The sequence below is a fragment of the Epinephelus moara genome, chromosome 11, assembly GCF_006386435.1.
Source record: "Epinephelus moara isolate mb chromosome 11, YSFRI_EMoa_1.0, whole genome shotgun sequence".
Taxonomy (NCBI): domain Eukaryota; kingdom Metazoa; phylum Chordata; class Actinopteri; order Perciformes; family Serranidae; genus Epinephelus; species Epinephelus moara.
This window is the reverse complement of record NC_065516.1, coordinates 20108646-20125367: the sequence shown is the minus strand read 5'-3', so window position 1 is coordinate 20125367 and position 16722 is coordinate 20108646. Positions and strand designations below refer to the sequence as shown.

General features: G+C 42.1%; 2 protein-coding genes across 5 annotated transcripts in view; one reads left to right on the top strand and one right to left on the bottom strand.

The window, feature by feature from the left end:
- The window catches only part of bdh1 (3-hydroxybutyrate dehydrogenase, type 1), a 15318-nt gene extending 9448 nt beyond the window's left edge, over positions 1-5870 (top strand). The window contains exons 2-6 of one of the 2 annotated variants that reach the window (XR_007570659.1): positions 1709-1819; positions 1996-2137; positions 2250-2402; positions 3044-4869; positions 5089-5870. Coding sequence is in view for 1 of the 2 variants with exons in the window: in XM_050056178.1 (XP_049912135.1) it covers positions 1709-1819; positions 1996-2137; positions 2250-2402; positions 3044-3510 (873 nt within the window). In the remaining variant the exon portion in view is untranslated. Of the gene's footprint in view, positions 1-1708; positions 1820-1995; positions 2138-2249; positions 2403-3043 lie in introns of both variants that reach the window. The other variant, XM_050056178.1, reaches the window with a different exon arrangement.
- Positions 5871-6271: 401 nt separating this feature from the next.
- Positions 6272-16722, bottom strand: part of nck1b (NCK adaptor protein 1b) — a 37088-nt gene continuing 26637 nt past the window's right edge. For all 3 annotated transcript variants that reach the window (XM_050056176.1, XM_050056175.1, XM_050056177.1), the window contains 2 exons: positions 11785-12539; positions 6272-10370 (listed from right to left, as the gene is read on the bottom strand). In XM_050056176.1, coding sequence (XP_049912133.1) covers positions 10170-10370; positions 11785-12539 — 956 coding nt within the window. In that variant the 3' untranslated portion in view covers positions 6272-10169. The remainder of the gene's footprint in view (positions 10371-11784; positions 12540-16722) is intronic.

The following is a 16722-nucleotide window of genomic DNA, read 5'->3' as shown; positions in this document are numbered from 1 at the left end:
AAAAAAGTCATAGTATAGTATGTTGTCAAAAATCATGAAAAAAATGTCATAGTATAGCATGTCGTCAAAAATCATAAAAAAACGTCATAGTATAGCATGTCGTGAGAATTCATGAAAAAACGTCATAGTATAGCATGTCGTCAGAATTCATGAAAAAATGCCATAGTATAGTATGTTGTCAGAATTCATGAAAAAATGTCATAGTATAGTATGTTGTCAAAAATCATGAAAAAAGTCATAGTATAGTATGTTGTCAAAATCATGAAAGAACATCATAGTATAGCATGTCATCAAAAATTACCAAAAAACGTCATGGTATAGCATGTCGTCAGAATTCATGAAAAAACGTCATAGTATAGCATGTCGTCAGAATTCATGAAAAAATGCCATAGTATAGTATGTTGTCAGAATTCATGAAAAAATGTCATAGTATAGTATGTTGTCAAAAATCATGAAAAAAGTCATAGTATAGTATGTTGTCAAAATCATGAAAGAACATCATAGTATAGCATGTCATCAAAAATTACCAAAAAACGTCATGGTATAGCATGTCGTCAGAATTCATGAAAAAACGTCATAGTATGTCCTCAAAAATCATGAAAAAAACATCATAGTATAGTATGTTGTCAAAATCATGAAAGAACATCATAGTATAGCATGTCGTCAAAAATTACCAAAAAACGTCATGGTATAGCATGTCGTCAGATTTCATGAAAAAACGTCATAGTATAGTATGTTGTCAAAAATCATGGAAAAACGTCATAGTATAGCATGTCGTCAATAATTACCAAAAAATGCCCTAGTATAGCATATCATTAGAAACTAAAAAGAAACGTCATGGTATAGTGTGTCGTCAAAAATCATGAAAAAAACCTCATGGCATAGTATGTCGTATACAATCACAAAAAACTTCATAGTATAGTATGTCGTCAAAAATCTTGAAAAAAACGTGATAGTATAGCATGTCATCAAAATTACCAAAAAACGTCATAGTATAGTATGTCTTAAAAAATCATGAAGGAACATCATAGTATAGCATGTTGTCAAAAATTACCAAAAAACGTCATCGTATAGCATATCATCAGAAACTAAAAAGAAACGTCATAGTATAGTGTGTCGTCAAAAATCATGAAACATTGTGAAAACATTGCATAGCATAGTATGTCATAAAAATGTCATACTATAGTAGTCCATCAAAATGTGAAAAAATATCATAGTATAGTATTTCACAAAAATATCAGAGTATAGTATGCCATAAAAATGACAAAAAAATGTCTTAGCATAGTTTGCCATAAAATTGTGAAAAAACACAAAATTTGCCATTCATGGCAATATGGCAGTATATAGTATGGTATAAAAAATATTGTACATTGTACAGTATGGCATTAAAGTGACATAGTATAGTATTCCATAAAAAAATTATAATATAATATCCCTCAAAATGTTTGGATCTTGCATGCCACTGATAATGCTATAGAAATTGATGTAAATACTGAAATGGAAAGCTGATGTTCTCTTATTGTTTACACATGTACTATATGTAGACAGTCCTAATTTCCTTAATATTTCCTTGTGGAATCTTTTCATTAGATTAAATTACATACATTAGATATTAATGTGTGGAACCTTTCATATAGTCCATTTGTAAATCTTAATAGCTTTTGGGGACATTTAGAAAACCCTAACTATATGGTGCCCCTCTCTGCAGGTGAAGGGGAAAGCTGTATTTGTCACAGGTTGTGACAGTGGATTTGGTCATGAACTTGCTAAACATCTTCACAAGCTTGGCTTCACGGTCTTTGCTGGATGTCTTCTTAAGGTACGGAGAAAACATACAGCAGAAAACATACAAGGGCAAGCAACAACAATTCTCTGAGGTTGAAAAACAAATAAAGTGACTGTCATTTGTTTGCATTTTTAATATGTTTTCCAAAGCTTTCAATTGGTACGTTTCATCTGAGTTGGTATAACTGAGGTGACATGTCATCGTTGCAGGATAAAGGTGGAGAGGGTGCAAAGGAACTGGAAGAATTTCACTCAGATCGCATGAAGGTGGTCCAGCTGGATGTCTGCAGTGAAGAGCAGGTGAACCAAGCTGCAGAGTATATCAAAGACAACCTGGAGGACTCAGAAAGAGGTACTGCAAATATCTCATGTATTCATTAACTTAGCTAACAGAAGATTAGTGTCTGTGTTCATCCACAGACTTCTTTTTAACCTCTGACAATCTGTCACTGGTCATGATCCAGGTCTGTGGGCCGTGGTGAACAACGCCGGTGTGTCAACGTTTGGAGAAGTGGAGTTCGCCTCCGTGGACACCTACAAGCAGGTGTCAGAGGTCAACCTGTGGGGCACCATCAGGGTCACCAAAGCTGTTCTGCCGTTGATCCGCAGGGCCAAAGGTTAGCAGCTGGAATATAACACTGTATTATCACTTAGTGATATATAAACATGATGGAGTTAAACAGTGTCCAAAATGGCACCAAACTGCACCGGGGATTTTACTTGCTCAACTTTGTTACCAGACTTGAGGATCATAAGCCAACCAGTAAGTTGTGTCACATGATTTCAATGAGGAATGCTGACTATTTCAACAAGCCTGAAACTGAAAAACAAATTTAAAGCCTTTCTTTATCACAAAAATGTTAATGACTTAATTTATATGTATTGAAGTACGTATGTTTTAAAGGTTCAGTGTGTAGGATTTTGGGGGATTTATTGGCAAAGATGCTGTCTTTACCAAAGTTTATCAGCAACTAACAGCTCAGCATAGGTTAATGAGTGACTCATCAAGCAACATGAAACACAGCTCCAGGCCTTGTGTTAATAATATCTTTGGACAGTTGAACTTTGGATCTGGATCTATAACCGACTTTGAGTTTGGAGCTGGACCAAAGATACCTAATTTCCTTTTACATCATTTTATTACCAGCGGTGCTGCATTCAATTGTCGTTGTATCCATTTATTCTAATTCAGCACTCGTTTCGAAGAGACATATCTGCAGAAAGCCTGACTAAATGTCTGTTACGTTTATCTCTGCAGGCCGTGTTGTGAACCTGGCCAGCATGTACGGGAGGATGGGAAATGCCTTGCGTTCACCTTACTGTGTATCTAAATACGGCGTGGAAGCCTTTTCTGATTGCCTTCGCTATGAAATGAAGACCTGGGGAGTCAAAGTGTCCATAATCGAACCGGGGAACTTCATCGTGGCCACTGGCATCATGACCCGAGACATTGTAGCCAGCACGGCCAATAAGCTGTGGAACGAGGCGCCGTCGCATGTGAAGGAGGATTATGGGAGAGCCCACTTTGAGTACCACATGGCTTTGATGCGCTCTTACTGCAGCAGTGGACAGAGGGATATTTCCCCTGTTCTGGATGACATTACTGATGCCATCATGTCCAAGCGCCCCTACACACGATACAACCCCATAGAGCCATACTGGTGGATCAGAATTCAGATGATGACCTATCTGCCTGCCGCAATAGGCGACTTCTTCTACTTCTAAAAGAGGAGCTGTTCCTGTAGGAGTTCCCTGTGATTCATATAAAAGCATCTTATTCAACTCTGTAGCGCTACGCAGATCAGTAGACTTACCCTGAACAGGGCTCTCTGCTATGTGTTCCTCAGCACTTTAAACCATTCACTGATCAAGCCTTAAAACTTAATGGTTTTTTAAACTGTAAAGAAATTATTGCACTTTGCTTTTTGTATGTTGTACAAGACCCATAACTTTATCTATACAGGTAAATTCCATGATAAGTAGTAACTACTTTGTGTTGAGTATCAGCAGGGCTATGACATACTCGTAGCTATATATACTGCATCGTTATTGCTTGCTGTGGTATTATCTTAAAGGGAGAGCTCAGCCCAAAATCAAAAATACATATGTTTCCACTTAAATGTAGTGCTATTTATCAGTCTAGATTGTTTTGGTGTGAGTTGCCAAGTGTTGGAGATACCAGCCGTAGAGATGTCTGCCGTCTCTGGAAAATAATGGAACTAGATGGCACTCGGCTTGTGGTGCTCAAAGCGCCAGAAAATACATTTAAAAACTCAGCTGTAATGTCTCTTTCCAGAAATCATGACCCGGTTACCACAATGCAAATAGCTAATCAGCAACTCAGTGTATTTACCCATATAGACATGGTTGACGACCTGCTGAAGTTCAAACTGAGCATCAGAATGAGGAAGAAAGGTGATTTAAGTGACTTTGAACGTGCTGTGGTTGTTGGTGCCAGACGGGCTGGTCTGAGTATTTCACAAACTGCTGATCTACTGGGATTTTCACACACAACCATCTCTAGGGTTTACAGAGGATGGTCCGAAAAGAGGTCAGAGGAGAATGGCCAGACTGGTTCAAGATGATAGAAAGGCAACAGTAACTCAAATAACCACTCGTTACAACCAAGGTCTGCAGAAGACCATCTCTGAACCAACAGCACATGGAACCTTGAAGCAGATGGGCTACAGCAGCAGAAGACCACACCAGGTGCCACTCCTGTCTGATGAGAACAGGAAACTGAGGCTACAATTCACACAGGCTCACCAAAACTGGACAATAGAAGACTGGAAAATGTTGCTTGGTCTGATGAGTCTGGATTTCTTGGCACACTTTGGGCCCCTTAGTACCAACTGAGCATGGTTTAAACACCACAGCCTACCTGAGTATTGTTGCTGACCGTGTCCATCCCTTTATGACCACAGTGTACCCATCTTCTGATGGCTACTTCCAGCAGGATAACGCACCATGTCACAAAGCTCCAGTACCTTGTTGAATCTATGCCACCAAGAATTAAGGAAGTTGTGATGGCAAAAGGGGTCCAACCTGGTACTAGCAAGGTATACCTAATAAAGTGGCCAGTGAGTGTATTTTCTATCTACCAAACTACACCTGCCAGCTGTATCACTGCACAGAAGGAAGCATGCATCTGCTGCTAGCTCACCTAGCACCAAGGAGCTAGCTAATGTTAGAGCTTAGCCATGGAGGAAGCCATTAATGTTTACATCTTGCGCTGTTACAGGCATGAGCCTCTCGTCCATGAGTAGATGCACTTTTCCTTCTGTGTGGTGATACAGTTGGCAGGTGTAGTTCGGTAGAAAGAAAATAATTCCTACAGAACAAGACAAACTGCTCACAACAAGCTCTGTGGGCTATCTTGAGTAACCAGGTCATGGCTTCTGGAAAGAGACATTGCTGGTGAGTTTTTCAAGCCGAGTGTCACCTAGTTCCATTATATTCGAGAGAAGTCAGACATCCATATCGTCGATATCTCCAACACTCAGCAACTCACACCAAAACTATCTAGACTGATAAACAGCACTACAAGTAAGAGAGGAAAATAGAGTTTTGATTTTGGTTGAACTGCCCCTTTAGAAAAAAGAAAAAGATTGTGTTTTTCCTCTTCTATCTTTTACTTTCTCTGATACTTGTAACGTTTTGCCTTATGGGAATCTTCTGGGCCCCCACTGGCATGAGGACCAAAGCCGTTAGAGCTCAAGAGAAGGCCCCCGCTGTTCTGTTGTGGCGACGCCGGAACAAACCAAGGTCAGCTACTGTAAGGCCGTGTTGAGATTTGGCTCGACTCAGCCCAAAGTTACGTAACAGCAACACAAGCCCACTTTGTCTCACATGCGGCCCGAGCTTCTGCGTGCTACTTTTGACAGTGAGGTTGATTGATGTGATTAATGGGCATACTGGAATAAAAAAAAAAAAAAAAGCTTCTCCCCACCTCCCCTCTCCCTCCTGAATGGAAAAGTATGTGAATATCAAATGATGTGAATGAAAAGAGCATTTTTATTTTGACAATATTACAATCACAGTATCATTTTTCAAGAGTGATTTGAAATAAAGTGACCAAAATGTGACGGTGGTTTTGTATTTGAGTTTGGCCTGGGTTGTTTCAGTAACATGTAATGATACAAATGGCCACTGGGTGGCGTACATGCATCATTCAAAACTGCCACAGCTCTCCTCATGCATGAATCATCTGCTGTCTATCAGATATTGTTAATGTCCCAATTTAGGCTGCATTATTATCACATTATAGCAAAGCTGGAGCACAGAGAAGAAATAATTACCCAGTTTTCATATAGTTAGGACTTGTACACAAACACAAGGCCTAGTCTATGAAACATTTTGTCATTGCCGTTTTTATAATCCAGTACAAAAACAGCTTCCAAATGAAAATGAAAGTACCAACATTTGACAGTTCAGCCTGACAGCACTGAAACACTGCTGCAGATAAAAACAAGACATCATCATCATATCATTTTTATGCCGTTTATTACGTCTTTTGAACACTCTAATAAACTCTTCTAAATTATTACACCTGAAGACGATCTCCCCTCCATAAAAACAGTATTAAGAGCATGACATTAAATTTCACAGCACTGCCTTTATCATTCCACAGCATGGATCTGTTTTCTTCACTCTCTCTCATACAGAAAAAAAAAAAAAAAAAAGCTTCGTGAGACAAAGAACACCGAGAAGCAGCACAAAAGCACCAAAGTTTGAACACGGGTCATTTGTTCTGGAGTATTATCAAGAAATTAAAAGTGGAGATTCACGATTATCTCAGGCTTGTTAAGCAGTCCAGAGCTGTCCGGCTGCGCTTGTAGTTCTTTGTCGTGAAAAACAGTTTGATAAACAATCTCTTGATAATATCCGTCACAAATGACTTGAGTGTAAGCAGATTTTAAAACCATGTCTGTACAGCTACAAGGCTCTGCTCATGCGGCCTCCGTTGGTGTAAAATGAAAAGAGATCCCAGTTTATAACAATATCTATGCAGGGAGATACTGTAGGTCTGTATTTGAATATCAAGTAAAACATTTAAGTATTGAGGATTTCTTTTTTCTTACATATTTAAGTGGCTAAACTGCAAAAGTGAATGTCTTACACTAGTCTTATATGAAATACATACAGACATAAAAAACTATTTCCTCGGAAACCATGACAGTTTCTTCACAACCAACGATACGTGATGCCGTTAACTTGAGGTGCTCATACATGAGATTCAGGTCATGATTACATCACACCTGGGGGGGGGGGGGTTATGTTTCTGAATGAACATCAGCACATTATTTTATACTGTACACATTAGGCATTCACTTTTCACTTAAGGAGTTATACTTGATGAAATCAGCAAAGGTAAGGTCACTTGAAACTACACACAACATCACCTAATGGGCATTTTATGCGTGATTTGAAACAAACTAAACAAACAAACAAAAGTTAGACAATGACATTTTCAGCCAACAGCTACATGAGGAAATACCCTTCTCTGTAAGGATGACACCCCCATCACTAATCAGACTGATGCACATGCAAAGCTCTAACCAAATAGCACGCAGTGGTGACAAGAGAAGTGGGAGGAAGAAGAAGAAGACGAAAATAAAAAAAAGGGACGCTAAACCTTTGGTTGACAGAAAGCTGTGAAGGCACATTTAAAATCTCCTTCTAAATCCTTCAAACTGGGGCACGTGGCGTTGGCGTTTGTCACTTTAATGCTGCGTAATATTGCAGATGCTGTAGAACTGGAAGTCGGGGAGGAAATTTCACACACACGACAACAAAAAAAAAAAAAAGGGGTTGTCGATAGCAGTCGGTTATTACTGTAGGGCAGGCAAACACTCGCTCACATAAAGTGTCAGAGGAAATGGCACCAATACAACACCAGGGACTGGGTGTAATAAATGACATGCAACAGGATTCCTGTAACCCAAATACTTATCTGGTGACGGTAACACAGAAACCAAAGAGGGGATCACTGGAAGTGGCGGGAAGACAGGCACAAATGTCCTTTTTTTAAAAAGATTTGGGACCCAAAAGAAACAAAACTCACTTAATCCATTTTACATTAAGCATGTTAGATGTTTTTGAGCCCTGACAGGAGCTTTTTAATCCTGGAATGTATTTTTTGTACTGTTTAATAAGATGTAATATCACTTAAATTAGCCAACGACTGGTACTGTAGGTGCATAATTAGAACCTGCCATTTTAACCCGTCATGAATCAAACTGAAACGTAATTGCTGCATTGTTTATAATCCATCTTCTACAACAGTCACAGCTCTTGTATGAACAGCTCTGTCAATCACCTGGGGAACTGAGAGGAAAAAAAACACACCCATGTTTTGTGTTCATTGTGGCATGACTGACTTTTCATGCTTGAATTAATTAGACTTTAAAAAGCCCTCCCATCCAAAAATCCTTTATTCTCCACTATGATACATCAGCGTTGGCCTCCATTCATTTCCCCGCCCGTATAAGGGCTGGGAGCGGTAATCCAGATACTCGATTCCGTGGAACACATTCTCCAAGTCTCCTCCCTAGATCCTACTTCACTGCTTTTGTTTTTTAAGGGTCCATTTTTCCATTCCTCCTCTATGAAATCCCTCTTCCTCCTCCCCCCTCTCCTTCCCTCTCTCGCGCTCTCTTTCCCTCCCCTGCGCTCGGGTCCAACTGGCCACAGCTGGAGAACTCATCATCGCGAGCATCATGATCATCATCAGCTCCCTGAGCCCACTCCGCCTGAAGCGGCTCCCTGCCAGCGCTGCTCGCAGCTCTGATTGCAGGCGCTGGTGCGAGCTGCCCCTTCAACATTCAAAACACTACTTGGTCCATTTTTACTCGACAAATACCCACTCACTGTAAATATAAACCATGTGTTCTGCCGAAAAACATTTAGATGCACTGCACTCTAACTTGACATTGACCGTACATTTAGAAAAACAAGCTGGATTCCCCAAACTGGGAGACTTCTTAAGACATATCGGCCGTGGAAATACATGCCCAGGTATCATAGAAAACATCAAGCATTTACACCAGTTTGTACTCAGCAGTGAGGAAATGCTTTCTGTGCCTCCTAAAGGAAAACGGCGTCTCCTAGCTTGATGTATATGTGCTGCAACACGACCCCTGTGTGACCCCTTAACTCCTCCATTCCCTCCAGTGATCACTAATTCAGGAGCAGTGACATCATCCTCTGGACTGCCTGGACTGATCCTCCATTTCCCCTTCCAACTCCACAGAGCTGGCGGGTGTTTAGAAGCCGCATTGCTGTCAACGCACACCCATCCCACTGCCCTCATCCTCCTCGCCTCCAGAGAAACGTCCCCTTGAGCAACACTGGGAGGACACATCAGCTGTCAGGGATCTGCTCTGCACTAAGAAAGTCTCCAGACTGCGAGGGAAAGTACTTTCTAACTCTTCACATGACCTCCACACACACGGATAAACTCCCCCATCCCTCACGCTGGCTGCCAATCACTCTTTCAGGAGATAAAAAAGTGACGGTGTGAGGACGCGTTTCTGTTTGCATGCACACATGCAAAGTCACACCGTCTGTGATGCCTCGGCTTTGTAACATTCACATGATATGGATACAGCAATATGTGAGACAAGCAGTTTTGTTGTACAAAAAGAAAGTTGAACAACTAGTTTGACTTTGCACAAGAGGAGGAATCCTCCAAATCCTCCGACCGCAGGTGAGTGCGGCACTCCGATCTCTACCACTATGATCCTAACAGAATTGTATCAATAAATATATTTTGGTCACTTAAATGTTTATTCATGATTAGCAGTTAGCAGAAGTTGTGGATTAGTGTGTCCACAATCAGAACGAACCAATTAAGACAGACGACACAGAAACGAGTTGAAACGTGGACCTTTGTAGGCTAGTTTGCTAACATCTGACAATGCCTCATACGGGTGGTTGCTGTGTTGGATACAGTTAAAAATAATCACATTTTTTAAAAAGAAACTGTTAAAAAGATTATATATTATCAACAAAAACAAAAAAAGGAAACTAAATGCAACTCTAATAGATATCAAGGTGGAAATACATGGCATTGCCTATGACCTAACACATCTGGATAATTTAAAATAGGCGACCAAGAGGTCTGTAGTCAACTCTCAGGAGTCCATAGTCTCTTTGTCTCCCCCTCCCATTCCTCCGTGTCTCTCCCATGCTTTTTCCATACCTCCTCTTGGAATGCTCACAAATCGGGCATTTAAGTCCTGATGATGTGTTAAGTCCTCAGGCTTGGAGTTTAAATGTTAGTGTGTGTTCTGGCGTAAGTATCTGTATGTATATATATGGATGCAGTTAATGTATAGGTGTGGTGTCTGTGTGGAAGTGCGTGTGTGTGTGACAGAGAGGGATCAGGAGGCGGCCAGGGCCTTGATCAGGTACAGTTTGTCTCCCTGCTCACTGGTGAAGATGGGGGCCTTTTTGTAGTGTTCAACAAGCTCTTCCATAGAGTTGAACTTGCGCTGTCCAATGCAGTAAAGGTTTTCCTTCAGCTGCACTTTGAAATGCTTGTTCTTGCTCTGCGCCTTCAGGGAGATAGAGAAGTCGTTTGGCTGTGAAAAGAAAAGGAAATGCAGAGTTACACTATCGGTGTCGAGACAGTGGTGTGAATAAAGGCGCCTTTAAAAGTGTCACTGACAGTCATCAACTTTCATCTCAGCCCAAATCATACATTGCAAATGGTTGGTAATGCTGTTAACCATGTACAACACACCAATACTTCGGTTTCTAATCAAATGAAGCACCAATTTTTTACAGAATTTTTAGAACACCTGCAATCGAAAATGTACACGTATGTGACCCTTGTGCAAATATTGGGAGTTGGTCCTTCAAGATAAGCAGTAGGTGGCGCTATTTCTCCAGTCAGGTGCCATTATACCACTGCAGAAGAAGAGGGCGCAAGACAAGGAGGCTAATCAGGCTAGACCCTACATGAACCTGCAGTGTCTGTCCAAGCCTGACCTGAGTTCGAACCACGGCAGCAGTTTTGGGCCTGAGCTTGATTAAAAACCCAAATTTCTACTGTAAAAAATATATTGAGTGCACAACAACCGTTCATAGCAGTGCCGCGCACAGATGGTGATCTTACTGAACTATTGTTTTGTCTGTGAACCTTGACAGTTACTACTGAGCTGAATTTGATACCTTTGTTAAATGACCTTGTTGTTCATTCATGTTTTATGGCTGTTTTGTGAAGTTTGCCTTCAGAGCTTTGAGGAAGACAGACCTGAAGTTTTAGGAAAAAGATCATTGTTTGGGTTCAAATGAAAAGCTCTCTGACAGAAAGCCCTGGAGAGAGCTTAAAGTGGCCTCTGCATTGACAGTAAATCATGACTCTATGTCATCATTTAAAGGTGCCGTATGTGGGATTTAGGGGGATATATTGGTAGAAATGGAATATTATATTCATAACTATGTTTTTATTAGTTTATATTCAGCTGAAAATAAAAATCGCTGTTATTACATTAAAATGGGCCGGTTTTTTTTTTTATCTACATATGGAGCGGGTCCTCTATTACGGACAGGGTTGGAAATGAACTTTTTTGTCCACCTGCCACTGTGGATGATGTGTTCCAAAATCAATCATTTTTGGCTGGTTGCTGATGCTAATTTCCAACCCTGTTCACAGAGTCAGCCATGTTGTTTCTACAGTAGCCCAGAACAGACAAACCAAACACTGGCTCTAGATAGGGCAATTTGTGTTTTTGCATCTGCCTCCATAGTTCTTGGCACATGGAAGAAGTTTCAGCTGTTTGCAATCTACAAACCTCACCACTAGATGCCACTAAATCTCACATAACAGACCTTTAATCGTTGAATCTGTTTCCATCGCACTTAGTTGCAAGTTTCAAACCTATTTTGTCTAATACAGCAAGATTTTATTTGTGTTTCTTCTCCTACATGAATTGAAAATGCAAATATACACAGGTCTATTGATGGTTTGTTAAACAGATGTAAGCTACTGACCGATGACTCGCTGTCTCGAATGAGGAAGTCCCCCTCTATGCCTCTCTGGTTGAGGGCCACCTCCGCCTGGTGGCGCGTCACCTTTCCATAGTACCACTCCTTCCCCGCGAAGCGCCCACTGCCTGAGGGCGAGATGTAGTCACAGTCAGGTGTGGGTGGCCCGGCAGGCCCTGCTGCGGGTTTATGGGAGGTGGAGTCCAGCACGGTGACGTAGTTTTTAGGCACCAAGCCCAGCTGTCCGTCCACTTTGCGACACTTCCACCACTCTGGGTCGTTCTCAGGCTTTTCCACCACCTCCATCACCTCGCCCTTCTCAAAGTTCAGCTCCTCGTCGTTGCCGGAGCTGAAAGGGTAGAGCGCCTGAACAGTGTGTAGCACTCTGTTCCCGTTCGTGGTGCTGTTCATTACAGCCGCCAGCTTCTCCGTTAGCGATCCGGCTGAATCTCCGACTCCGCCCATGCCCCCTCCCCCCGCCGTCAGATCCACGTCCTCTGTCACGTAGTTGGACGGAAACCAGCCAGACCGTCCGTTGTAGCTGCCGCGCCACCAGCCATCGCTGCACTTCTCCATCACCACCACCCGCGTGCCTTTCACCAGAGACAGCTCGTCCTCACGCTCTGGTGTGTAGCTGAACTTGACCAGGGCAGGCAGGTTAAGGTCGTACAGGCGTTCGCCATTATCTGCATACATGTCTGTGTCTGCGTTGGAGGCTGTGTCTCTCATCCCCCCCTTTCTGCTCTTCACCTTCCCAATTCCTAAAGAAAATAATCAAGCAGAAGTGTAAGATTTTACAGAGAAAAAAATCATCATCATCATCATCATCTACACCACAGCCCAGTGAGTAAGGTCAGAGACTTAATTAGAAGGCACACAGGCCTTTAGGTCTTTTTGCGTAAATTAAAACTTAAAAGTCACCATTTTACTAAAAAGCAAGTCTCTGGAATTCACATTTTAACACCCTTCCACTGATGTGGAACAAGTCTCAACAGAAAAACAAAAACCACATACACACCATTCAAAAACACCTCTGAAAATTTAAGGGAGGAGTAAAAAATCCCAGACAAATACCAGGCAGCGATAATAAGCATTAGGGGCTGTGCTGAAATACAGGGAGGGTGGGTAAGTAGGGTTAAAATCATTGCTTTTCTGCATTTACAGTGGCCTAACCCCCCACACTCCAAATCCAGATACATTCTTGGGGATTAGGCCTGGGTGCTGAGGAAACAAAAACGCAACGCTGGTGTGGTTGAAAGAAAAAAAAAAAAAAAAAAAAGAGTGGGATGAAAACTTGTTTTGGCATGGGGCTATAAATCCTGTGGAAACTAAAATATGTACACTGGTTTATCAAAGTGCTGCTACCTAACATTGAAAAGAACCACAATTAGCCTTGAACTCTGTAGGCAGAAAGGCTCAGTCACATTTCATTGTTGCTAATCACATTGCGCTAATCATCTCAGCTGCCCTGACACCTGCGGCCTTGCTTGCACAGCAGCTGGAAACTCTGTCCCACTTCTGCCAGCACTCTGGCTTCTGGCTCTCCTTCCTCCCTCTCTGTCCTCAAAAACTCTCCACCCCACCATAATGCTCCAAGCACCCCACTGAGCTGGCCGTTTGACTTCAGCGTAGATGATTAAAAGGGCATATTTATCAAGACTTTGTCAACTGCGGTTTAGCAGAGAGCGAGCTTTTCCTTTCGGTTTGCCAGCCAGTCACACGGGGGAATGACCACAGGGTGAATTTCATCATACATGAAGTCGACCTCTTGGCATCTCTAAACAGCCCCGAGGCTAACAGAAGGGGGATTACCAGGCCCTTTAGCCTTTTCCTGGGTTATAGCGCCCGGAGGCCGAGCTTTGGCAGGCCTGTGGTCATCGTCTTACTGGACAAGAATTTCCACTTCGCAGCCTGGCATGCTGTATGAAACACATGTGTAGCTAGCAGTGGACACAGTGGCGAGATCACACCTTCTTCCAACTTTCCAAGACACCAGAAAGCAACTCTCACACTCACAGCTCGATCGGTCTATACGTTACTTGTGTAAACAACGGTCCTCCATTTTGCTAGTTCCTTGCAAAGCTAATACAACACCGTTATTATCACAAATCTAACTGATGATGTAGGCAAACCCGACCAAAGCTGAGACAGACTTTGATACCAGACGCAGTGAGCAAACCAAAGTAGTGACTCTATTTCTGATTACGTTTGCAAAGCTATTGCTTGCATAATCAAAAGTCAGCTGGGTGAAATTATACAGGAAGGCAGGGTGTAGTCTCAAGGATCATGCTGGGAGGATGGTGTGTGTGTGTGTGTGTGTGTGTGTGTGTGTGTGTGTGTGTGTGTGTGTGTGTGTGTGTGTGTGTGTGTGTGTGTTTGTTTTCTGAGTGGGAACGTGACTAATTTGTCACAACGCCATACTGAATCTGCTTTACCACAGATAAATTGTTACTGAAAAGTGTCCGTGACTCAAGCAGTGCAGACAAATTTCATGGTAGCGCTGAGAGTCCAACGTCAAATTGCTTCCAGGTAGACCCTGTTATTAGTCACACCACTGTAGGTAACTACAGACTCCAGACAGGGTGTTAAAAGCTGATGTCTGTACGTGGAGGTTGGGTCTACTTGTGCCTCAGTGCAGTCTTAATAACTCACAGGGTGACTGGCAAAAACAAAACATCTATAAAGAAATATTTTACATGTAGATTAAATTAGAAAAGGCCATGCCACCTGGGTTTGGAGTTTACACACACAACACAAACAGCTGACTCCTCTTCAGTGTAATAATGATACAAAAATGACAGCCAGAGGAAGAAGAACATGTTCGTGCAGGTGCAAGCCCCAGGATGTGTTCAGTGCACAGTTGGAAATGACCTAGTTAACTCCAAAAGAAGGTTAGGGGTCAACCCTGCATAAATAAAGTATCTTTTAGCTCTAGCTGAGAACTGAGCCAACTGAGAGCTTACATTTTATCTCTCTGGCCAGGTAACACAACCGTTATCAGTGTCCCTGTCAGAGATTTTATTTGCTACTTCCTGCTATGGTCACACGAACACTTTGCATTAAAAAAGCACAGAGCTCAGGACCATTGCATTTGACTAGATCGTCAATCTAAGCCAACACAATAAAGGGAAGCTAGGATTTGCCTGTACGGCTATAGGTAGATGATACTGAGAGATAAAGGGGTTATTGAGGGCATCTGCTGCTCTAAGGGGCCATCTGTCATGCTGCTGTAGGTTAACTGCTAAGAATTCACTTATGTGGCAACTAAGAACGACCGTGATTTTGTGCTTCCTCTTACAATTTAGCAGAGACTCTTATCTTACGAGGCTTTTACAGCACACACAGCGCGGTACTGCTTAATGCAAGGCCGCTGTCCTTAATGTCAGACGCTGCTGCATTCTGCTCAACTGGTGGAGAACGATTTTGGCAGCCACTTCCTTGAGATCCTGCCACATTCTTTAGGCAGTTTATGAGTTCAATGAAGCTCAAGTTAGGGGACAATCTTTGGGCCTTTGAGTGTGCTGACCTCTGCAAGGCATGTCAAGTGGGCATTCTGGTGTTGAAAAGAGGCTGAATGTTTGTGGGGAAACACACTGGACTGCAAACAAGAAGGGAGGAGGAGTTATCTGGTGTATGGAGTGCGAAGTACACAGAGTAATTAGCATAAAAATACAAAACAGAAGACTTGTTTGGGGACAGAAAATGTGATAGATTCTAGCGTACATAATTTTGGTGTATGTGCTCTAGGCTACCCAAAACCCTGCATATGGTGATAAAAGTGACACAGCTGCAATGACTGGGCAGTCTTGAGGTCAAGCAATCGAGACAGGACTCATAGTTGTTATGACGGACACATCACTGGTTGTTATTAGGACTGAAACTGGGAATCTTTAATTATGGGACAGTCCATCTTACCAGCAGGCCACAGTACCGTCCAGACCTGCCACCTTTACCACGACACAACCACATGAGGATGAGATGAAGAGAATTAAACAGTAAATAACTAACAGAATATGACACTTATGTGCCCAAATATTTTATCATGTAAAGTAGGGATGGGCTTGAGTACTCGAGAATACGATTTGGACATCAGTAATCATGTTTTTCACCTTGAAAAAAAAGACATTTTTCTGTTGGGGTGCAGTGATGTAACTGCTATCCTCCTGTGTCACAGATATAACGTTGAACATTTTCTGTCATCATAACTTGATCTAATGTTGTAGGCAGATTTTCGACCAGGCACAAGAGTGATGTTTGGAAGTATTTCAACACAATCATTTTAATGAATGTGCAGTCCAAGCTATGTCACGTTAAACTTGATCTGTCGAGGGCAGAAAGGTTGGCTAACTCTAACCCCTTCCCACATTCGTGTTTATTTCTGACTAGGGATGCACCAATCCGATATCTGGATCGATTATCTTAGGAAAGAACTGTGTAGTCATCAATGCCTGATGCCTCTAGTCTTTTCTGTTCTACATGTAAAGGTATATATCTTTTTAGGTCAACCATGGTACCGGATCGGTATCGGGTATCGACTGATACTCAAAGCCACAGCATCGGGATTGGTATCAAAACTGAAAAAGCTGGATCGGTGCATCTCTATTTCTGACCACATTCTTATGTTCGATTTTTTGTGAGTACTTGAGTACTCTACCCAGCACCCACATAGGATTTAAAGCCTGCGACTCCCCACCGGTCGGTTAGAACTAAAGCAGCCTCTTGGATGAGGGATGAAATGTCGTCAAGAAACTCAAGCAAGTCCCGTTACCTAGGATATAGCACTCAGGAATTACCATGACCTGGTAACCAACACGCACTCTACAATAATTTAATGTGAGTACTACTTAAAATGCTCATGCCTACTGTCAAGGGTTCTACACACAAAAAACAAGCAAGCAAACAGTAAACCACAAACATAAACAACCCCCACGCCTGACGGCTGCC